Below are 26,194 nucleotides of genomic sequence, written 5' to 3'. Positions count from 1 at the left end.
CTATATTTGTTTCTTGAAATGATTCTGAGCTCAATAGAGCATTCTTCTATTGAGAATTTACTTGCTAAAACATCATTTTGATTAGCTCTCTTCTGCGGAAATGTTGGACCAGAATTACCTTCTTATATTTCAATGCAAAATCTGTACCACTTTTGACTGGTTTCACACCATGCCCAATTAGCACCAGTCTTCCATAAAGCTAAGTTTAGAAATACACAACTCAGTCAGGAGGATGCTGACTTAAAGGCTTCTTCAAACATCTAAGTTGGTTTGTAGCATGAACAACTATTTGTTCTTTTTTTTTTTTTTTTTGGATAAAACTGCAGCGATCGTTAAATTCTTAGCAGGTCTAGCCTAAAGAGTAGTCACTTCTATCATTTTGACTGATCCCTTGTCCTACGAATGTCATACCTCAAATAAAAGTTACAGTTGTATATATTATTTTGTATGCTCCCAGTGTATACTGTGATTTTATGTGATGTACCCTCGTAGACACACTTAAGTGTTTGCATTCGTAACTACAGTATTTTTTTTTATATAACATCATTTTGAATAGGTTGTTCAAGTGTGATACATTGTATTAATTTCCTAATTAAAATACAATTCAAATTGACTCGCGTGTCAATGGGGGTTGTTTCTGTTAACCTGGGTTAGATCAAACCCCGGTAGCAGATCAGCGTTAATGTGGTGCACAGCCTAAAAACGTCTGTAGTCATTATAGAAAGTAAGACTAATATAAAAAATCCTAGAAATGGGGTATGCGAAAATCATAACTGCATGGCTTTAGCAGAGTTGTTTTTTTGTTGTTTTTTTTGCACTGCACGAATAGGAAAGACTGAGTGGTAGAAGGATGAAAAAAGAGAAAACTGGCATGCAGCAGTTGTCAGTCACCTAGCAACAAGTTTCCTATCTCCCGCTGCGCTCTTTAATTCAACAAATGTGCTCAGGATGTAGGGCTGTTCTCCTGACAAAGCGTATTATGCAGCAGGCCGAAGGACACAAAACTCCACTGTACACACCACTCTGCTGCCTATTGACCGCTGCTCCTTTCTCTCAGCTCACAAAGGAGGCCCGATCAATGCACTGAAAAGGGGGACGTCTCAACAGAGAAAACATTTGCTTGTAATTGTGATTGACTGCATAATGAAAATGATGTTCTTTTTTAATTTCTGCTTGTTAAAGGCCACACTTCTGTCACCTGGTAATCATAAAGCATTCCTGCTGGGAGAAGGGGAAAATATTGAAAATACTCAAACCCTCTGCTTCTTTTCACAGGAAAGAGAAATAATATGCACACACAGGATGGCAAGGGTAACAGTTATAGGCGCACGGGGTGAGAAATATGGAGAGAGGGACTGCTAAAGAGAGGGAGCACAACAGGTCGCCTGGAATCAGGAGCAGCAGCCAGTGACCCCCCAAAAAACTGTTACATTTGACAAGATCCTCGGCACCCAGTTACAGTCTTGACTATTTAGTTGAATAAACATGTGCTAGATTAAAAAAGATCATGTTCTGGAGAGCGCTGTTACATATTTAAATGGTGTGGTCCTCTGATGTGCCTTGCCTGTGCAGACTCTATATAATAACACTTGCAATGCATTTCTGTAACTTTACAAAACCATTTCCATGTTCTATTGTTTTATTTCCTATCTAATACTGGGAGGCTTTTGAAGGCAGATACCTTCTGTTTGGAATTTTATCTCTGCAATGTTATGAGACCGCAGGCATTGCTTATGCAACATCATCTCTCACTTGTTTTTAAGAGCTGTACTGCTTATGAGCACGTTTGTAAATGCTGTTTAATGCTTGTGGGTGTTAGAAGTGTTTATTAAAATTTTGCTTATATCAAATGCAACATGCATCTGAAGGCATGGTCCGCACATGCACGGGTATTTAATGTTCTGACCTTGTCTTCTTTGTATTCAATCCCTAGCAGTTTACTGTCAGTAATTTGTTGAAAAAGGTTAATAGTTCATATGCTGAAGTTAGATGGAAACAGAATTGATAATCCTCGTGTGCTGATCACGCCTGAGCTACTGTACAATAGGCTTTGTGTTGACAGCCTTAGTAAGTTGTAATGAGTTTCCAGCACATTGTTAAGGCGCTGTTTTGTTTGCTTTAAGCAGGCAGTGAATGAAATTGCTGTCTGTAGGTGTTTTCGAAATCTCTTTCACAAGCAGGACTCCTAGCCGACACCAATTAAAGAGATTATGTCTTCAGCTGAAAAGAAGGCTATGTTAATGCAGTGATTACTTACGACAAGGTCAGAACCCATGCCTTCACTGAAATTCACTTCGCTGTTCAAACACCAATCAGAATAATATTGTTTTGTTGCCTACCATATTCAATTGTGACAGACCTTTGTTAACCTGTGCATTGTATATATCTGTATTTTGTTTTTTTTGTATTACAATTTTTGTTCAGTTTGTCTTGATAATTGTAACTGTGAGGCTATGTAACAGAGTAGTGTTTGTTGGAATGCATACACACCAGCTATCAGCTGTGTTTTGTGCTACAGTTAAATAGAGTCATCCCCATTAGACTGCATTATAAGGTTGTTCGGCAGTCTATAGAATGTTGACAAAATGTGCAGGCCTGGGTTTTGAAAACTTCAAAAATACACCTGAATAAAAACAGATTACTTATAGAACTAATAACATTGCAGATATACAAGATTGCCCTTTTTGTTGTTATTTACAGTGTTACAACTGTAAAAGATTGCTGTTACCACTGTTGACGTATTAAAATAATTTTAGCTGTGATTTTCTTTATTGCCAGAAAGGTTTACACTGTATCAATAAAGAATACATAAGTAATGAATGTTTTCTCTTAGAGCATAAAATAATCATTTTCAATATTTTACTTAATAAACAAGTCTGAATCCCTTCACATTGTGACAAAACACCCCATAATATATATATATATATATATATATATATATATATATATAGATATATATATATATATATTTATATATATATATATATATATATATATATATGTGTGTGTGTGTGTGTGTGTGTGTGTTGCTTCAATTGTAGTATGGATTATATTTTCTTATTATTACTATTATTATATATGTCATGCCATTATATCTAGTTTTACCTTATATTTAAAAAATAAAAATAAAATCCCTAGTGACACGCGCCAGTCCTGTTTGATAGATTATAGCCTATAATAATCGGATTTAAGAGTCATTTTTATCCAATTATTATGCAAAACTGTGTGCTTATTTCTAATTTCATATCATTGACAAACTCAGCTTGATACTTTTAAAATAAACTAAACTATTATTTGTTCATTTAGGTTTTGATTTTTGATTTGATATATAAAATAAAAAACAGGTACATTTTAAAATTAATTAATTTAAATTAATTTAAACAGTTACGATAAATAAAATGTTCCAATGTCAGTAAATTGTTATTTTTGAAATTCAAAATATATATTTTTTTACTTTTTTGTACAATCATTTAAATAATTCATATAAAATAATGAATCTGCATCTAACGCAACAGCTCTTTCTTTGTCCAATTCAGCGTTCGCTTTGTGGTTGAACTGAAAGCCGGAAATCAAGCATTATTGAGTGCAGGACTGTATATTTTTCTTGATTACGGTACCTGCTATTGTTGAAATGAGGGCGGGTGAGTGGACCACCCACGCACTACGTCTCCACAAGCCTATTTTCAACATTGAAAGAAAAAAAGTTCTCCCCCATGCCAAGTGCTAGAAAGGCGAAGACAGTTTCTCATGATTGGAAGAACTTTCCTTCAATTTGTCGAGCAAGAGAAAATACGTTGTTGTTAGTTACAAATCTTACTGTCAATGCGTTTGATATCTTTGGATATGACACTGTATATTTTACATTTAGAAAACAAACAATAAGCCTATTAATAATAACAACAGTAGGCCTAATAACAATAATATTAAAAAGGGAAACACTGAACTCCAAAATGTTTACAATGAAAGTAGGCCTATATCTTATTTACAGGTCATTTGTTTACAAAACCATTTTAGCATATAGGGCACTAGACATGCTCAAATAAAGTACTGAATTATATGTAAAGTACAAAAAAATTGCAACCAGGTAGCTAAAATCATGCGAAATGCTGGATGTGGCTGCAGTGTTGTTGTTGGTGTTGTTTTCCTGGTCTGTCCCTTATAACAGCTTTTGAACACCTACAGTATGTCAGCGGTCGGACAGGTCATCCTATACACTCGGTCAATGTAATAATAAAAAAAAAAAAAAGTTGTGTATTTGCTGAGAATCAGCAAATCTTATTCAGCGTTACAATATGAAATGCCTGTCCATTCGAAAAGATGTTCTAATCGTCACGGTGATGCCGCTGCCCATGTGTAGGGGTATCAGATTCACATTACAGAAGCGGTGTGGTATCGTTTTCTGCAATGCCTTTGTTAATTTACTGCGCATTATCGCACCAAGTCCGTAACATGCATTTTATTAATTTCTCGCCAGTATTTTGTACAAACACCACAATGAATGGAGTATGAATATAGGGCTAAACATAAACATACAAAAAAATGTTTGTAATGTAGGCCTACATGTGTAACTTTGGTATCAACTGTTGTACCAAACCGCAACGTAAAGGTAGACTTTTTATTTGATCCCTTATACAGGTTTCAAATATCTTCCATAATTCTAAACATAAGAAATGTTTTAAATATAACGGAGGACTATATTTTATTATTAGTTCTAATTGCGAGCTGTTTATTTACTCAATGGCCTCCTTCCCTTGCAATTTGCTGTCAAAATAGTAGCTACAACAGCCTTATTTCTGGAGTAAATTACAAAACCAAAGAGCTTTAATGCACCTTAAAGCTAATAAGCTCCAATTACAGAGATGCAGACAAATGCGCCTTATAACTTCTTCCACTTATAAGAGGATTTTAAGAGATAAGAACCAGACGAAATTGGATATATGCATGAAACTCCTGCTTTTCACAATATGGAAAACATATAAGTATAATTATATCATTTAAGCACGTGGTAACATTTAATAAAAAAAATAAAAATACTGATGGAGCAGTTACATAGCTAAAACACTAAAGATAAAAGTAATATTTATTATAGTATATAATAATATAATATTGAAATTCATATTATAACTCAAAAGTGCTATATGTGTTTAATATTCAGTGCCTGGACAAAATGAATAAATACATACAAATAGAAACTCCTGTGTCAATGACTATGTGTGAAATCTAAGTCTATTCATTGCAAGTTAGATTTGATATGTCCTCAGTGGTCTGACGCTTCCAAACCAGAGACTGCTACAATTAAAAAAAAAAAAATAGAACAGTGATGAATATTGAACATTCTGTAAAAAAAAGAGTCAGTGTAATTGAGGAATAGCGCAACATTGAAACACCTTGCACTCTCCTCTTGAGAATTCACAATTTAAAGTCAGTTGTCTCTTCTTTTACAATACAACAGTTGAAGCATTTCTGACATTGAGATTGAAAAATTCAAAACATGTTTGTAATTTTCTAGCACCGCTCCACCAGACAATTTCAAGTTCAGACAGAAAGAAGGGAATATTCCAAACCTGTACAGCAGATTTCTTAGCCTTCTCATTTCCATATTACCTTCACGGGAGTATTAAAGCAGCTAGTAATAGCTTCGGCTAGATAGAATATATGTAAGAAATACCATTTTTAAAAATCAAGACTTTTTATAACAAGTGCTTGCATGTCACTATTAAATGTCACCTAATTTGCTACCGAAGAATACTGTAATCCCTTTTTTTATTAGCATAAAAGATTCTGAAGGTCGACTATGCTTCGTTCCTGAGACGCCTGTTGTATATTTTCTCAGATTCAAAGTATTGAAGTAAAGGACACATTCTAGGCTGTGCCCTTCTAAGATCACTTTTGAAAAGTCTCTCTATTATTAATAAGTACTAATGATACCTGTATGTGATGGAGCCCAAATGTCTAAATAAAATGTAAAAGAACCCCATGAATTTCTTTTCAACACTGTTGAAAACAAAAGTTCACAGTCTGCTGCATGCATAACAGAATGTTTAGCCTTTTGTGCTCAGATTCAAACAATACACAGCTTTAGCTCCTCCACGTGGCAACTATGATGATGCTATGCAGGTAAATGTCATGTGACTTCTTGCTAAGATTATACTAGAGGCAGTGTTAACCCTAACTTCTGTTGAAAAAAAATACATAAAAAAACAAACACACACACACACACATATATATATATATATATATATATATATATATACACACACACACACACACACACACACACACACACACACACACACACACACATACATAGATAGATAGAGCGAGAGAGAGAGATGGGTTTGAAAAGAGGTTCAACAGCAGTGTATAAAAATGAAAAAATAGAAAGTTTGTTTAGGCAAACAAGTTTGAAAGCAAACATCTGTGTACCAACAGCTAAAACTTTGTGTCATTTATGGAAAACAAATATAACTGTATTTTGAATTTGTATATGAAAGTAATTATAGCTGACAAAATAGCTTTCAGACAGTCTTGTACTTCCTGGGTGATTTCCCCTGGATGAAAAACTGGAGGAAAGTTGTCCCCACCCCTTCAGTGGCTTCTTTCCTGTGAATAACCAGTCAGCTGCTTCCCATATTAACTGGCATGCTTTCAGCCAGTAACATGCTGTGACCCTGAAGACACTGCAGAGGTGAAGCGACCCAGGAATGTGAATGAGGCATAAACACGAAGAGATTCCTTTAACCTCAAGTAGCAGCAGATCTCATGTTTTAAAATGAAAATATATGTGTGCTATAATATGTGTTTCTTTCAAAACTACACACTGAGACTTATTTAGACAATGGAAGTACAATACAGGTAAGATTTATTCAATAATTTTGTTAGCTACTATTACTTTAATAAAAAATCAGTTTATAATAAAGTTACAGGATGGTGGTCATCTGTGTATGTGTTATATTGACTCATATATAGAGGCATTCGCTGGCCTATAACCCTATAGTAAGATACAGAGAAATCTTAACTTTGGAACAATAGAAGAATGCAGAAACTTTAGCATATGTCTTGTGGAAATTAAGGCTTACAACACAGGGCTTTAATATCTTGCACATCTAATATCTAATAAGCAAAGAATGTCTTTACCCAGTTTCATCACAAGTGGTTAGGCTGTTCTCTATATGTAAAATTTTAAAGTTTTGCCTATGAGATAGACATCCACAGTGAACCAATCCAATTTGCTAATATTGTGCTATGGTGAAGAGATTAAGGACTGGAATTCAGCTGATCCTTAACTAGTAAAAGCATTAACAGGGCTTCACAATTGTGTAGCCTAATTACCAGGAGTGCAGAAATTTGATTGTATAAAAGGTTGTTTACAAGCATTAACAACAACTCCCCAGACAACTACAAAGTATCTGGGTCAGTCACCTCTGCCTGCTACGTTTCAATTCTCCTCATTCAATTACATCAATGTGTTGCTGTGCACAAGTGAGAAAAACTGGCGTGCTCTGTGATAAATTAACCCCAGGCTGCAGGGAACACACACACACACAGATCTTGTTTCTCTAAAGGTCATATTTTTGTATATCATTAAGAATAAGTCACATTGGGTTTCACCTTGAGAACAGTGCCTCAGAGGTTTAGTGACAATCATTCTGTATCAATGAGCAGCTGAAATTGGATGCACCCAGGCCTGCAATACCAGTGTACTTGATAGCAGACAGATATGCTGTGCCTTACTAGAGCCTCAGTAAAATGGATTTAATGTATCTGAAGCTCTAAGTGAATTGGATCACATCCCACTGACATCAGATCCCCAGGCCCCGGGGTGGAGCAGGCTAACTGCTACACGGCTGCGACAGACACACTTAATGGCTTCAAAAAAACTGAGCGTGACAGGGGCTAAATAATCCAGACAGACAGGGCAAGTTTTTATTGCAATTTGTCTTCACTTTTTTTTTTTTTTTTTTAATTATTATTAAAATATACAGTCAGTCATTTCACTCTTATATTGCATTACTTTTATTGAGCCAAAGATCAGAAGGAATAATATAGAGGGCAGCAAAATGGATCTTCCACTGTTTAGATCACTTAAATAAAACCATTATTTTGGTTACTAAATCAATTTTTGTTTGTTCTACCAGCACATGGTCTCATGCTGAAACTGTGCAACCTACACAAACAGTACAATTATACATGTATATAAAAACTGCTAGAAAAGTGCTTTTAAAAATACTAACATTTCGTAAGACATAATGCTTTTGACCACTTATTAGACTAATTATCAAGCTAGTGATATAGTGATCAATAAATCAGTTAGAAAGAGGCACAGATTTATATGACAAAAAAAAATGCCAGTAAAGATGATACAACCCATATGGAAATAAAAGATATAGACCAGCTATTTACTTTTTTGTTAAATTAGGATTTGTAAGTATGGACAGTAAAACAAAGCCACCAGAAAGGTCCTCTGGCAGTCATTTCCACCAAAATTGTGCTTAAGAACTGTGCCCTAATTGTTAGGGCCACAAATGGCAATGCCCTTTATAACATTGCTTTGTTAAGTTGTTGATTTCCTCCCTGCTCTCAGAAAGCCCCATGTCCTATCCATCAGAGCTGCTAGAACACTGACCATGCTCCAGGAACACAGAGTATGTCAATTACAGCACATTAACTCTCAGAACAACTGTGCAATATAATTAAAACTGTAGACTCATAATTTCCGAATGCATTAAGCTGAAATTATTTTGTCTGCATCAGGCAGTTGCCATTCAATTTAAAACCAAGACCCCACTAAGAATAGAACCCTAATTGGTGTACAAAAGCCAATTTACTGATTCAGTTCTGTGAAAAAGCAGCTCTCCCCAGATTTTGCATGTTTATTTGTTGCTGCAAACGTTTTTCTTTTTCAATTTTCTTTTCAAATAACACAGCAGCAACAAAGGCAAGTTTTCAAAACAGCCTTACTCTTTGGGCTTACATTTTCATATTTGGTGTTTAATCGCCTGTTTATATAAAATTAGTGTTGAAATGATATTGTCTTTGTTGCATAAAACAGTTAACAGTCGAAGCTGAGCTTGTAAGAGCCAGTAACATTCCCTCCCTTTCTGCACAATAGCTTGGACATTCAGTAAGCCATGTCATCATGCTTTCCACCCTCCTCCTATTGCAGATCTGTAATTATTTACACCAGGTGGATTGCTTTCACACTTTTCCTCTGACTTTTACCTTGGACAAAAACAACAAGTGTAATCTGTCAGCCATCACTTCAGTTTCTTTGTAAATGGATTGCCCTGGGTGTAATGTTACATCGATGGGCAGCACATGACAATGAAAGGGAAATAAAATTTAGCCAGTTAACAAAAGGCATTAGCAAGCCTGGCTCCAAGCCCCCAGGTGAATGAAGGGAATGGATTACAGACTCCCCAGTGACAGGAGGTCTGTGGTGTATTGGAAATCTGAATGCGTCGTTGTGGTAAACAAATGACTACTGCAGTGGTCATTGAATATCTATGAATGGTGTCCAGAAAAAAAGGACTGTGGGATGCATTTTAGCAGTTAATAATGAGAGTCTTGTCATTTCAAAGGTTCTATTCTTAGAAGGCAACGTAGGTAGCAATTAGTTTCCAATGCAAAACCCTTCAGCACCCTCTAGTGAGGACCTCTGCTTTTTTTTTATTTTTTATTTGCAGTTTGGGAAAGATTAGCTTGAAAACTTGGAGCACATTAGTTGTCAAGGATTTTAACCGCTTCACGAAATCTGACTTATCGGTTAGAATCAATGGCAATGGGCAAGTCAGACTCGCATGGTGATTCTTTGAGCAGGTCACATAATCAAATCCCATTTGGGACACCATGATAAACATTTTGTTATTTTAGTTTTATGCACCGACCCTTTTTACTTCAATTTACTCTGTATTCTTGGAAGTTTTATCACAATGGGTATCCAACATCTCTAAAGACAGACCTGAAACTAAACCATGTAACGCTGTAAAAAAAAAAAAAAAAAAAAAAAAGCAACCTACAAAGAATTGGCAATTGGAAATGTAATATTGGACATCCACAGGACTACATGCGTATTTCAGATTACAAGACAGTTATAAACATGGTTCTTCTCCACAAAATGAAGGGAATGAACACGATTTCTCTAGAGGCGTATGAAACAGTTCAAAGAGGATGCAAACTATTATTCCAGGATAGCTACTGGAGGCACTGAATCACTACTTTAAAAGGCACTGGAAGAACCTTAAGGAAGCATGGGTCTGAGAAATCTCTGGCATGCAAACACTTTAGGCACCACTTATACATTATTTGTAGTTGCTGTCATTTTGGAAAACAAGAACTGCCACGACTGCATGGTTACTGTATACAATAGCAGTGTCTGCAAAACATTACTGCTGAAGTTGGGCAGACACTGGCAAGTGGACTGGAAATCGAGTACAAAACAGTCTCACTGCCTTAACAGAGGCATGGAACTGGAGTTAAAGTAGAGCAGATTACAAAGAGCTCAAATAAAACCTCAAAGCATCACTATATAATGGAAATGTTGTCCAGTAACAGCACAGTGGTCTGAGTATTTGCCTTTTCACACCAGTACAGAATTTTTCCTTTTTGTATATTATAAAACCAGTAACAGAATCAGGGAAGTGCTTCATATATTTCATAATGTCAGGGTTGCCATTTGAGTACTCAATTAATCAAACATGCGAGGAAACAGCCTATTTACCCCTAATCATGAGCTGTATGTGTCACACATGCATCTAATTGTCTGTCCAACCGTATAATGTGTTTTGAGTAAGCTACTCTTAAAAAAGGTCAAATCTGTCAATATTTAAAGCTGGGAATTAAACATTCTGTGGCTGAACATGTTGCTTATCTTCCTGCTTTAATTGGATCCAAAGTTCACTTTGCACCTGACAATAAGCAGTTTATCTGTTTCTTTACTTCTGTATTTTCTCATTTGAACTTTTTTCTGCCGTCTAGCAGTCAATAGGTTGTATTTAATGTCTGATTTTTTTTTTTTTTTTACTTCAACATTAAATTGAATGGTGCTGGACCATTCAAGCTGCAAGCAACATGATCAAACCTCAGTATTTAAAAAACATTCCTTATTAGGCTTTTTGAAATACCTGGGCACGTCTCTAAAAAAAATATGAACAGTTTAGTTTAATTAAAACCCCTAAATAGGTATAAGGTTATACAGATTTAGTAAAAAGCATGACACTCATGACAGTCAGTGACCATAAAAGACTTTTTAAATTGCAAATATTCTGATTATACTGGATTTTTTTTAATTAAAAAATATTCAAATATATTCTAAGTCTCTTTCAGTATGTAATAACTAAATATAATTATTGCTTGCATTACCTTTTCTTGTTGAATTTCTTTTTTTTATAAATCAAAAGAGGTAACCTTGGGTACAGTACATGGCTTTGTTACAGCAGGTCACATGGAGTGTCTTTGAAAGTCCTGGGCTATAACTCTGCTATGCAATGTTTAATCAAAGCCTTCAGGAGACCTTAGCAATCCAGTACTATGGGAAACAATTCCCTTTTAACAAAGTCCATCACAAGTAGAAATCAGATTCTCTACGACAATTAACTTTGATTTCTTACTGTGCAGTCCAGCATGAAAACTTCTACGTTTTCTTAAGACTTGTTGCAGTATATTTTATGCAAGAGTCAACAGCTTACATCTCTAAAGGAGGCAGTGTGGTCCAGTGGTTAAAGTCCATGGCTTGTAACCAGAAGGTGATCGGTTTAAATCCCATCTCTGCCATTGACTGACTCACTGTGACCTTGAACAAGTAACTTAACCTCCTTGTGCTCCATCCTGTGAATGAGATGTTAAATCAATGTCCCATTTTAAGTGACTGCATATAATGCACAGTTCACAGCCTACCTCTGTAAAGTGCTGTGTGATGGTGGTCCACTATGAAAGGTGCTACATAAAAAGAACAATATTATTATTAAAGTGGCAAGCACTTGGTTTCTATTATCCATTACACAGAACTAACACATTGTTGTTTAGAAGAAGATACAATCATGTCTGAGTTTTTTGCTAATCATAAAATGCATCTTTACAGTTTCAAACTGGAAAACAGTTACTCACATAAAGACGTACAACTAAGGTAATAACCCATTTATTTAATGGCACATTTTGCAATCTAAAAATGTATTTTCACTCTTCTCAATCTGCAAAAAAAAGGGGGAACAACATTTTACAAGCAAGGAATGCAATTTGTTCAACGGACTCCAAACAGATACTACAGTCTCCAAGTTAGGAACATTTGTTTTTCTCACAAATATTATTTCTTTTGGAATAAGTACACATATTACAAAATATACAATTATTGAACTTCTTTGTAAACACTCTAAATAGCAGTAAAATCACTGTGGACATTAATTTACTTTAGCATTACACAATCTACATACATGAAAATATTTCTGCTTTATTATATACATTTTTTGTTGCTGTTAGACATGAAGCTCCATATTAAATAGCACATTTATCTATGAGGCTTATGAATATTTTTTAAAACCACTTTTAGAACCTCTGGTTTTTTTTTGTTATCCCGTATTTATAAAGCGTGTTTAACTTTCCATACATCTTGGACAAGGCTAACCAAAATATACCAGAATTTGTTAAAACAATGCTTCAGTAAACTGCAGTCATTTTGGTAGTTACACAGCTAAACCTTGTCTCTATCTCATTTAGTTACACCTAGCTAAAACGGTGTTTAAACAGTTCCATGAACACTAGTTGAAATTGCCTTGAAAGCCCCATTAGTCAGATGTGCTTAACGAAAACCCACGTGTAACAATGTAGCAATGTCTGAAGTTAAACACCTGATAAACATGCTTTATGAATATGACCCCATCACTTTTGTTACATAAAAATTCTAACATCTGCTGAAGAGAAAGCAATCAAACATATTTTCCAGTCATCAATTTGTCGATTTACTAAGACGCCAGGTAAAAATTATATTTGATGAATGAAATATATATATAGCATATTTCCATAAAATATATTAATATAAATGGTTAAAATGACGAGGCTTTTGTGTGAACATCAATTACTTCGAATGTAAGATACTACACTTGTGTGTGCTGGGATAGAGTTACTTTAGTAAGGCAAAATGGTGATCTTACCTGTTAGTTCAAGATATACCCTCTTATCCATTTTAAAACTTTGTTCAAATTGTTACTTTCATACAGAGTAGCATTAAGATATCCTCCACCATCCTATTCAAAAAATATACCAACAACAAAATGCCATTACATCAAGTTTCGGTCACTGTTATGTGTTCACAATCACATGCAAACCCCTGGGGATCACTTTAACTTCTATAAGTGTTGAATCACTTCTAGTGAAATACAAAGTATCCAATACTCCTTTTCCTTACTCTCTAAAAGACAGAAGTCCAATTTGGAAGCCTGTTCATAGTTTGCCCCCCAAAACATGTAATATAAAAGTGATGCACTAAAAAAACTACTTAGTTGCAGTTCAAAGAAACAGTTCAACCATGATTTTGAGTAGCAAAACTCAGGCAAACTTCAAAATCAGGAACAGAGACGTACAACTGCAGGAGATCGTTATTTATTGGATTGAAAAGGAAGCCGAAAACCCATAATTTCTCCCAATCAGTGCAAACAACTTTATAGTTCACACACACACAAAAAAAATCATTCTGATTTTCTGTTCCCAATGACATATGAGTTCATTCATATTTATTTGAAACTTGACTGCACAAAACAACCCCATGCTAACACTGGAGCACAATAGTGGTTTCAGCAGAATGTGCTCATGTTTTTAAAGAGAAAAAAAAAAAAAAAAAAAAAAAAGGCAGTCTTTGCAACGGTACGCAGTATTTGAGGGAAAAAAACAAAAACACATCAGGACCAAATTGCCAAGTAGATGTAAAGCCCACCAGTGCTTGAGGAGCCGAAGCACAGATTACACACAATTAAGAGACGCAATAAATCTTAGGTAAATCTGTAAAGATGACTATAACAATGAAAAAAATAAATACAAAATGCATGTTTAAAAAGTGGCTTACGGCCCAATAGATTTTGAGAGTGCAGGGTTTCCACCTCCCCATCCATCCCCCATCCCCAGTTTTAAATTATTAAATACTAAAGTATGAATTACCCCTTCTTTCTGAAAACATCAGACATTTATAGCTTGCAACCAAAACAAATGAATACTTTGATCCTAAAAGACCATTTACTGTAATTATGGAGGCCAAGGGTTAACAAAAAAAAGTGAATTCAGTACAATTTGAATGCAAACACTGCCAATAACTGCGATTCATGATGGTGAAAAGGAACTACAAAAAATGTATTTATTTTTTTAAAGTAAATAAAAAAAAGGATCCTTTTTAAAGGGGGTGATGAAAAATCCATATATTCTGGTAAATTGTTTTAACAATATATACAATTTTCCTTCCTGTCACTTGGTTTGACATCATGTTAAACAATTAAGGCTACACTAGCTGTACGGTATTTACACACACAAGGCATTGTCATTATTATACATGGGAAAATATTAAAGTAAAATCCAATAATTCAGATCAAACCCCAATTTGTTTTTTTTTTTTCTGATTAATAATGAACAAAATACTACTTGGCTACAGGAGAGAAGCACAGGCCACTTTAAATGTCATGTTTTTTTTTTTGGGGGGGGGGGGGGTTGGCATCAATTTATATGTACCATCAAATGCCTAATGGAGGTAATGAACTATAATTGAACAGTTGCGAGTTACAGCATTAGATTGTCAGTTTAAAAAAAAAAAAAAAAAAAAGGTTTTACGCTGAAAAGGTTACAATAAGAAAACAAATCTCCAGAAGCAAAGTAGTTTACAAGCAACAAATATTTATCCTGTGTATAAAGACGCACCTCCAGAAAGCTGCTACAAAGACCTTGATCACAGAATGCTTCCAATGTTTAATATTCCTTTAAGAAAAATCTTTTGAAGGTCAACAATTTACATCACAGTTTTGCAACAATGTATTTAAGCAACATTAAAGAGAAAAGAGGGGAAAAAAGCTAAAGATGTGTTCTTCAGTAAATGTAAAATAAAGTTTTAAATCTGTGGACGTTGGTTTAAAAAAAAAAAAAAATGCTCTGCAATGAACAGTCACATGTAATAGCAGCAACCCTGGTCAATCAAGTTCCCTGCGATAAGAAAGGTAACATCTGGAAGTTACTGTAACTTGATATAATTGAAACAAGAATGTTAATGTTCTATCCCAGGCATGTGATCATGGAGAATAAAGCACTGGACTGAAAATGCAGGTTCCACAGGTTGGACATTCTGCTTCAGCACTTAGGTACATTATTCTATGAACTGGGCTTTACTGGGGTTTAAGAGTATTCAGGGCTCATTTCACCTGCTACAGACCATTCAGCTTAATTTGAGACACACAGCACCCAAAAAACCAACTGCAGAAACATCAATGCCAACTAAAACACCCTTTACATGTACATCAATCTTGGAAATTGGACCCTATTGTCATTTGAACCCCTGTGTATGTCATACAGCTGTTTAGTTCCATTAAATAAAACTAAGAATTAGTGTTACTGTGACAACACTTCATAAATCACAATGAAGGGGAATGTCTCAGGATCCTTGTTATCACATTCCAGTCCAAACTAATATTTAAATTGCTTGTGAGGCATTCTGAGTTTCTAGTGTTGGTTTAGTTTCTAGGTGAGGGAATACCCTAACTTCTACTGGAATGGACCTAGCACTGGGGAACGAGGGGAGAACCAGGCTCATGTGCCTGATAAGCCAGTCATGCAGTAAAAAGCAACATGTGAAATGAACCATCCTTTTAATTTAAACTGCAGGGAGTGGGGACAGTCACTGAAAAATGACTTTGAAAAACATTTTTTTAAAAACATTAAAAGATGTAAATGAGTCAATGTTTGTTTCCCTGTTTGATTTACAAAGGTCTACCGTGCTCTTACATTTAAATTTACCCGTTTCTTTAAAAGCTACACATCACCAGTTAGACTACCAGTAACATTCACTGAAAAAATATTTGTTGCATCCCAGAAAACCAGAAAAAAGCAGACAGTGCTTATACTTTTTACTTAAACCAACTCAAGCTCCATTAAATACAGGTATTTTTGTAAAAATAAATTGCACATTACAAAAAAATAAAATCATACAACACAATGCTGAAGTCCAATTATTACAGTAAAGAATTGTACTGAATTAAAAAAAAAAAAAAAAAAAAAAAGTTTGTGGGAAAAACAAATCTTCAGTTCCTGGGCCGATTGCTGCTGTAGATGTTTTTGTATCTCTTCCTCCCCATCACATATTCCCTTCTTAAAATAAAGGCTGATGATTGACAGTAAAGAAAGACTGATGAACGGTGCTCTCAGTTCACGGGTGTCTGTAAACGCTGATAAGCAGGCAGTTTTACCACGCATCGTCGGTTGCTGCACAGTCCTTTACAAAGAAAAGGAGGAAGAACCCTTTAAAGTCTGGAGTGTCCACGTATGCAGCAATTTCTGGATATCCCAGACTGAAAAGGGTTAAGAAAGCTTGATAACTACGTGAGGGTGTCAAAACTGTAAGCTCATGGACAAAGCAGCTACTAATTAACAACATTTGAAGGGATGGCAGTTGGTTTGTAGCTAAAGACTAACAGATGTCCCGTTTAACAATTATTAAAGTCGAGAGATGATGATGTATGGCACTGTGCCTATTGAAACAAAAAAAACAACTTTATTATCAAAATCTCTTAAGTGTGAAAATCAGAACACCTTTACTATTTGGTTTGCTATAACATATAATTAAGTACATTTTTGCTTAATAAAACAATCCACCAATGTTCTCTCAAAGATTGCCCTTCATGGAAACCTTTGGTGTTTATACTGCATGGCTTGCCTGATTTATATCTGTGGATTGGAAACATTTTAATGTTTGGCTACTAGTGATTTCAAAGACACTACATACAAAGTTGCCTTTATATAATGAACCAGTGCTAATTTTTTGTAAAACTGGCACTTTTCTTTAACAAACAGCACTTAGCTACCCACAGTTTAGATCATTTAGAAATGCAATAAGGACTTAGTCTGATTTAATGCAGGTAGGTAACATTCCATTATGTGACAAGGGATGATCCCACCAAGAAAATGTTTATGTTCAAAACAATAAACAAAACAATCTAGAAGCACAGCATTACATGAAACTAACATGTTTTTTATTTGTTTTCCTTTTAAAAATTGTAAATAAAGTTAGTTATCTATAACCTTAAGGCTGAAAATAATAACGATAAACTTGCTTCGTCAATAACATAACAAAACAAAAAACTTTCTGATCACCCTACAAAGACTACAGAATCTGCTTTTTAATTGTTACAAAAAGAAAACTACCCCCATCAAATAAAATAAATCATTAAATAAATCTCAGTACTTTCTCAATAAGCTAAACGAATTTATATACTTGTATATACTTACAGTATCATCACTCCTGTAGGGATTCAGTCTGTTATAAACTGCTTCAATGACACTCCGTCTAAATAAAAAATAAAAATCAGACAGGATTAATTACTACAATATTAAGGTGTATAGCTACCTTCTCTCTAAGAAAGTGCTTAATGGGAACACATTATTTCAGGTCTCTCTCCTCTATCTCTCTCCACCCCCCAGCCATCAAAAAATGTTTCTTTAAAAATGTACATTTTATTAGTTTAACAAGACAACATACATAATTTATGTTGTTTTGTTTTTTTTTTTAACCTGTAGTTTTATCAACCAGACATTACTTTTACTATGTTTGCTAAGATTCTTTTCTTCTTTTCTGCAGTCCGTCCACCCCCTCCCCAATACTGGTATCAAACTCATCAGGACTGGAATCAAACATGGATTGTAGTTTGTTTTGATGACTGGATCATGTAAAACTACCTAAAATTAGTAATACTGTTACCAGCTTTCCAGGAAAACTGCTAATGCATGCAAAAAATCCATGCAGAATCCCAAAGTTTACAATAAGATAGATTCAGAGTATTAACTAACATGCATTTCAATTGTCTGATTTAGTTATTGCTGAATCCAGCAGGTATGATTGCTTAGTAAAACACCCTTGCATGCAAGACAGGAATAGCAAGCCCCACTTTACTTAAAATGTGTTAGAATGCATAGTAATAATGACAATCATTACTTGTTACTGGCCAGCTCAAGTCATTTATGTCAAAAGCAGGTTTAGTAATCACCCATAGTGCACTCACTTGCTTGCCAGTTCCCCCCCTGGCGGGAGATTTGGGATGCTCTCCGTTGCTAATGTACGCATCACATGGACTAAGTCTGGCACACCTTCGTCACCCTGCTTCTTAATGATCTCTGGGAATCAGAAGGACTTCTTGGTAAGTGGGTTGTCCGAATAAGCATTTTATTTTTATAACAAATAAAAAAATATTATAATATATATATATATAATATCGTATATATATATATCTATATATATAATATGATATATAGATTATATATATATATATATGTTATATATAATATGTACAACAAGAGAAAAAGGTAGACATATAATCGTGTCGAATCACGTAAAAACTAATTTGAGGGTATTGTCGTTGTTTTGACTTTCTAAACTCCGGGTAATCCTGTTCCAATCAAATTTGGTGTTGGCTGTCTTTTGGATTATATTGCAAAGCTTTAGCTAAAATAAATATTTTAAAAAATATATCCGTTCAATCAATTTAACTAAGAAATGTTGTGTGCCTAGTTTATTTTGCCATTTAAGATGTTGTCCTGTTTTACACTGTTGAATTGAATTTGAACCTTTATTACAGGCTTTTATTTTAGGACTCCCTTATTTTATACAATTTGAAATTAAAAGGTTAACATTTAACGTTGCACCTTTTTGTTTCAATAACAAAAACGGAATAGGATTCTGGTGTCTAAAGCTACCTATTTAAATAAAAAAGTCAAAGATATCAGACTCTGTGTTAAATATCTTTATTAGAATCATCGTTAACATCTAAAACAACATCACAGTTATTCTCTACATTCTTCTAATGCTGAAGTTCTACTATACAAAAATAAATAATTTTACTTAAAACTAATCTATAATATATATATATATATATATATATATATATATATATATATATATATATATATATATATATATATATATATACACACACATACACTAGACTGTTGAACACAACGTAAACTCTTTAGAAAGGGAAACTATAATACAATTACCATTTCAAAGACACAATCTATCATATCTAATACAGACATACTGAATCTGTAGGTACAGATACAGGAATGATAGCCCCCTTCACTGGCTTAAGTTCTTGTGGGAAAATTTTGCTTTCATTTTTTTTTTTTTCATTGAAAATTAACAATAAAGCTAAAAAAAAATAGGTTAATACACACAGTGCAAGATTATTATATTTCTGTATTTTAACATGTAAAGTTTAGGATTTGGTATGACAGATAAAATGGAGACTTAAAATGTATGCAATAAAATAGACTTAGATGCCTACATACTCGTACACTTATTTACTATTACATTCAAAAGGTGGGACAAGGTACTACATTTTTGTGACATTACTGTTGAATTATATGAAAACTATTTTAATTTTAATTTATGGGAATAAAAAGTAGCAGTTAAAAGCGCTCCAACTAAAAGTTAAGTTTGTTAAGGTCCTTGTTTTTGCCAGTGAAGAGGTTAATTAAAATAAAAACATGTTTAGCACTGAAACAGTATTAAAAAAAAAAAAAAATCTGCACGTAACTTTATGAACAGAAGTACCAGAAAATGTTACACCTTTTTTTATACACTTCAGACCCTCAGAACAGAAGCAAGTTAAGCACTTTTTGGTAGAAAACTATTCAAGCTCTTGCAGGAACTCAATCGGCTTCCTATGAAAAAGGGGCCATTTGTATATACACTTGAACAGATTCCTACTAGTGCAAGTGAATGTATGAAGTATGGTATTAACATGTCTGAGGATCTCACCTTATGAAGGGGTGTCTTTTTGTTAGCGTTGTAAAACAAATGCACTTATAGTAATGATTAAATGACTAACTGCAAACAAATAAGGTCCTGCCCGCTAACATTAGTAACTTAACCCTTTCATACAAAAAAAAAAAATATATTATATTGTCACTTTATAAATCAGCTATACAACTTACTGCAAGTGCTATAAAACTGCCTGCTATAACACATACCTTTATCACTGTTGGATAAGTTCCCCTCTATGCTAAAATTATTATAACATAGAATGGTCATATATGCTATTGTTATGTTTGTTAGTTTAATGAAAAGCACAAATAAGAAAAGTACAGCATATAGTATACTATCTATTTCAAGTTCTTATATTACAACTGAAAAGAGTTACCTTTGGACTATGCGATAATTAACTTATAGTTGGAGTTCCCTGCATAAAATCAAAATTACTGGCAGAATCTTCCCACACTTAACACTCAATGCTGAAATAGCAGGAAAAAGCTAAGGCATCTTAATACCAACACAGGCAATGCCACATCACTGAAGCAAACCTAAACAAAACAAAGTTCACATGACTGGCACTGACCTCTCAAACACAAAAATATTACTTAAACACTACTTTGTCTTTGGAATAATAACTGGAATTGTAATGTCTATAATTATTTTCAGTTTTAAATGATTTCCTCTAATAATAAATGCCTCACTTCTACCCTAAAACAAGAAGTTTATTTCACTGTACATTTAAAGTAACTACAATCGTTTAAGTGCAAGAGATTTAGAAGTGTGTGTATGTATGTATGTATGTATGTATGTGTATCTATATATTAATTTTTTTTAAACACATGCTAACATGGGTTGATATGAACACAAAGCACAGTGCTGATAGATTTACAGAGTAATGACAAGTTTACAATGCTTCCCCCCCCCACCCAAAATACATTGTACATGTACATTAATGTACATACAAAACTATGTTTTGGCACTGCACTTTTGGCCTCTTCACTATATCAGTGTTCCCTTGGTATAGCAGCTTTTTAAACAGTAATATACCAATGACAGTTTTGTTTAATGTTTGCTAAACAAAATTGCGGGTACTTAACCCTCCAGGAAAAATGTAACTGTACTACTATTTAGCCCGTGTGAACGTGCACGAGTAATACACTTTAGAAATATGTATACTTTCAAGTGACCAGGTTTTACAGAAGCATTTCAGCGGGACCAAAATTGTGCATTGGTAAATAATATTTCTCTTCAGTTTCAGAACTTAGCTTTACCCAAACGTTTAACCACATTGGTCTTTATACAATGCTTATATTATAAATTATTACTTTTTTGAAAAATAAATAAACACCTACCATTTTCAGAAATAACCGACTAACTGTAAACTACCTCATGATATAATCTGATTGGCAAATGTAGCTGCCTAACATAAGCTTAATATACTTGGCTGTATGTTTTAATTTAACTATTTATTAGCCTTTTTAGATGCTCCACCTTCTACTCTGCTCTCCAAGTACTTATCCAGCTCCGCTTCTCTCTTCACTGCTTCTGGTGATACCTTGGGTGCACCAGGGAAACAGATCAGTACAACACTCATGTTGTCCCGGCTTCCCTGTTGAAAAAAAGAAACAAAAACAAAAAACACACATGGTATAATAATCAATTATAATCATTTATAACTAACTATTGCAATGTAGTTATTTTAAGTGCAATTTATTACAAATTGTATTAAACAATAAAAAGAACTAGAAAATCACAATTGTAGTGAATTAGTTAAGGGTCCTAGCACCTACAATTTACTGGTTTTGTTCTGTCGATTTATTTGATTGGATTGCTCTAAACAATTACACAATACTCAGACACACATAAACAGGCCACACTCAGTAAGCATAATCAATGCCAGGTCTGTATTACTATGTAGTGGTCACACACACACTGGTGGCCTGTGAAGAGTGAACAAACAGGACCCCTTATCTTAGAAGACTAATTTGCAAACCATCAGCTGACACCTGTTTATGCCGAGACATTGTTTCAATGCAGGATTTGGAGATTTATAACTGTTCATATACACATCTCTGGATTCATTGTTATACAATGCTATACATCAACTGTTGATTTCTGGTACATGTTTAGGTCAGATGGTCTTATTGCATTGGTGAGAGTTTGAACTACAGCAAAGGAAATGGTAAATAACCTGTTAGCATGAAATGTTGCTGGTGACCAAAATAAATAAAATTTACATAATATAAATAAACATGATTAAAGTGTTAAACCTACCTTGTATAGACAGGTGTCAACAATCTCATTGCAAACTTTCTCAAGGTCATCGGTGACTTCAAGCCTTGATCTAACAAAGTCACAGAGCTCTTCATTAGCCATGACATCCCAGATGCCATCACAAGCAAGGATTATAAACTGATCTTCAAGTTCGGACCTTTCAATTTCATAGACCTCTGGCTCTGGAGAGACAAGCTGTTCTGTTGGACCCTTTCCATGTACACATTTGTAATCAAAGTCCCCCAGGGCTCTAGATACAGCCAATGACCCGTTGACACGCTGAATCATTACTGAGCCACCTGCATTCTGGATGCGCTCTTTCTCAAGTGGGTTGCTGGGTTTATGATCTTGTGTAAAAAAATGGACCTTCCCACTTCTACTCAGCAAACCTCTCGAGTCACCGCAGTTAATGAAGTAGATGTGTTTTGGGGATATCATTACACCTACAGCTGTTGAGCCACTTCTGTCCACTCCGTGCTTCTTCTCCGAAATGGCTCGCATGTGTTCATCTATCTGCAGGAAGCCAGTTCGAATTCCAGTCTTTACATTTTCCACAGCAGGCTCATGGTCAGCACCCTTGAAATCGGGGTTGCTTGTGATGTGTTCTAGTAAATGCTCACAGCAGTATTTGGCAACTTGTGATCCAGCATGCCCATCATATACTGCAAAAAATGACCACTGGTCGAGTCCGTTGGGCAGACCGATTACAGCTGTGTGTGCATCCTCCATCTCCACTCTCCAGCCTTGCATGCTGCTGAGCCCATAGTGTAGACTATTTCCTGCTCCATGAGCATTATGTTTCTCCATCTTTGGTTTGTCCAAAAATGCTCCCATTTTTCTTTTTTGTGCTGCAAAAATAAAGACAAGAACTTAGATTGCTGTTATTATTCACCAGTTTGCCCTACAACCACAACTTTTGTTTAACAGCACATTAAACACATTTATAAATGTAATTCACTGTGAAAAAATGCTAGTTTAACCTGTATAGTTGCTTCTTAGAGGTTAGTGATCAACAAACTTGAAGCATGTAGAAAACACAATATAAATCAAAACAAAATACAGATATCTATTTCAAAGACTCCATGTTAAATGAAAGATCAGATGTATTTCGATTTTAATTTAAATTCAAAAGTAAAAACAAATAAATAGTAATAATAACAATAAGTACATAAGCCCAATTGTCACTGAATAATAAACTGTATACCTAACAGACCTACATTTCAAATGTTAGGAAACACACTACATAAGACAAGCTGAAAATACAAATATTATGCATACTTTGTTTTCATATAATTTAAAACATGTCTGACAAGTGGATTACAAATAAGTAATAAAAAAAGCTACATTTTGAAACGGAGACATCTTAACTTTTCCTAACTTGAGCTATTTACTCATAGTACAATGATATTGACCTCACAGCCATATATAGGCTAATAAAAAACGATAAATGTTTTTAATTTAGTTACAAATAAAAGAAAAATATTTAGAATATTCTATTTTATAGAATCCTAACATTACCATTTTGACAGCATATACACATATCCGATTGGTTTTGTTTTAAACTTTTGTTCTAATATTTGAACAGATAGAAGCATTACAAATAATTTAATTTTTTTTTTTGTAATATTAAAATTAGACGTTACTGCTGAATCATTTCAACAAACACACACACATACAATGCTACGAACTTCTAAACACCAAATACAATCTAACTATATCGTTGAAAAAGTATGACCGATAATATTTTCGGGTTTTGCACCAACACACTTACATGACAAGAAATACAATGCCAAACTCCTGACGTTAACTACTTTTAAAAAAAAAAAAAACACTGAATTTTTAATTACTGTTAAAGTTATCTAAATGTCTTATTATGCGAGTTCTAAAACCATGCACTAATGACAGTATTGCTCTTACAGAAGATAAAGCCTGTAAACCATTTCTTTAAATGCCCACAGGCTTCCTTGGGAAATAAATACGATTGTTTTGGTAAACAGAGAGCCCGCATTCAAACCTGTGTTGTTGTTAAGCTGTCACGGGCCCGTTCCCGACAACGAGGCCGGGCTTGTACTATAATAATTCCCAATCTGCGTTTTACTTTTTTTTTTCTTTCTATTTCACATAACTTAAAACAAAAACGCACCGTTTGCTTAAGAGGAACGTATTTCTCTGGATTTATCTAACCGCCCCACCATGCTTCAATTATATCTGTACCTTTTTTCCAATTGCGAATAAACACCCGCAGTAGGCCCCAGACCCGTAGTCCCCGAGGCCTGCTCGCCCTTTATTGTTTTTATACCACGGCCTAACCCTGCACCTCCCCTCTCTCCCGAGCCCAAAGCTAGCGGGCTCTCCCCAACTTACCCGATTCAAAACAATCCCAGGGCTTCTGAAAAATAAAAAAGGCAGCAACAGGAAGGCTATCGGGATAACGACACACCGAGAGAGACAGAGAGCCGTATATAGTAAGGGGAAACCGCTTTTCACTGCATTCAGACTGAAAAAGAGCGCAGCTCTCTGTTCTGGGGAAACCAGGGACGCATTACTTCAGACTAAAATAATTCAAAATATTATTTTAAAAAAACATTAGTATTTTCTTGTCAGGGTTGTTTTGTCAAGAAAACCCTAAACTGAAAGCGCTTCCCAAATTTCCCTTAGACAGCCTGAACCCAACCACCGAAGAACGACAGCTGAGAGACCCGGATGTACATAGCTTGAGTGCTGGAGAGGAATGACATCATCGTGCAGAGAGAGAACGCTGTTATTTTCTTCTGGGATCTGGGATTGTGCTTCGAGCTGTGAATTACATTTAAACTGTGATGCCCCAAGTGTTAGACAATGTAGTAAAAAAAAAAAAAAAAAAAAAAAAGCATGCGGTTCTAATTCAACCTTTATTTATTTATTTATTTATTTATTAACTCATCTGACATTAAGTTTTAATACATTTAGGTTAACCAAAAGACACTCGTTGTGTTTTGCTATTTTAAGTGAGTGTCAGTAATAATCTGCAATACCTGTTTCTGCAAAAGCACTGAGATATTATTATTATTATTATTATTATTATTATTATTATTATTATTATTATTATTATTATTATTATTGTGGAACTAAAGATATTAACATTTTGTTTCTATTCTGGGCAAATCCCGAAAACAGGACAGTAGGGCTTTTGTCAGAATGACAGTAAAAAGAGGGACTGCATTTGGGAGCAACCCTTTTGAAAACCTTTTGGTATAAATGAAAATTTACTACGTGATGATCATTTATATATATAATCTAAAGATATATATATATTATAATATATATAATACTATATATATATATATATATGTCGTACAACAAAAACAGAAACAAACTATGGAAATGTACAGAGCTAACAATTTAAATGTATGCGTATATATAAGGTTCCCAGCCCAATTAATTCGATTATAAGTCACCTAAGTAACTATTAAATTAAGATACAAAAAGGAATTTTCTGTCGACGTGGTTAATTAATTTATTACTCTGACTTATCTTGCCTAGGGTGCACAGAAGCGCTCACTAGGCAAAGTCCTTTTAAAATCTAACTTGCTGAGAATGCAAGAGATCACTATAGGCAAAGTCCTTTTAAAACCTATCTTGCTGAGAATGCAAAGAAGAGATTACTATATAGGCAAAGTCCTTTTTATCACTGTACACAACTTTTATGAGTACACCTTTTCATTCACATACCCAGTTCTGTTACCTGTGAACTAAGAAAAAAAAGGCAAAGCTGTATTTGAAAGATAGTGTATTTCAGCAAAAGATCTGGCACAGAGGACAGAGAACATAATTCTACTGATATAACCTCCGCCTGAAATAGTTAAATATGTAGCGCCTTGGGGATCTAAAGACATAGCGTCAAAAAAAAAAAAAGTAAACATTAGCGTCACTCACTGTTGTGACAGAAAGACACCA

At 34.5% G+C, this 26,194-nt stretch overlaps 1 protein-coding gene across 2 annotated transcripts; it reads right to left on the bottom strand.

Annotated features, from left to right (window-relative positions):
* Positions 1-12,120: 12,120 nt before the first annotated feature.
* Positions 12,121-24,798, bottom strand: LOC121329814 (protein phosphatase 1A). Of its 2 annotated transcripts, none has more exons than XM_041275684.1 (6): positions 24,623-24,798; positions 22,259-23,106; positions 21,476-21,593; positions 18,237-18,348; positions 17,467-17,524; positions 12,121-16,709 (listed from the first exon to the last, which is right to left on the bottom strand). In XM_041275684.1, the coding sequence occupies exons 2-6, from the start codon at positions 23,090-23,092 to the stop codon at positions 16,665-16,667; spliced, it is 1,167 nt and encodes a 388-aa protein (XP_041131618.1). In that variant the 5' UTR covers positions 23,093-23,106; positions 24,623-24,798; the 3' UTR covers positions 12,121-16,664. The 2 variants fall into 2 exon arrangements, with proteins under 2 accessions (XP_041131618.1, XP_041131617.1); XM_041275683.1 differs by having other exon boundaries at positions 12,121-16,453; positions 24,623-24,700.
* Positions 24,799-26,194: the final 1,396 nt, after the last annotated feature.

The sequence above is a fragment of the Polyodon spathula genome, chromosome 17 (assembly GCF_017654505.1).
Source record: "Polyodon spathula isolate WHYD16114869_AA chromosome 17, ASM1765450v1, whole genome shotgun sequence".
NCBI classification, from domain to species: domain Eukaryota; kingdom Metazoa; phylum Chordata; class Actinopteri; order Acipenseriformes; family Polyodontidae; genus Polyodon; species Polyodon spathula.
The sequence above is the reverse complement of the archived record's forward strand: the minus strand, read 5'-3'. Positions and strand labels throughout refer to the sequence as shown.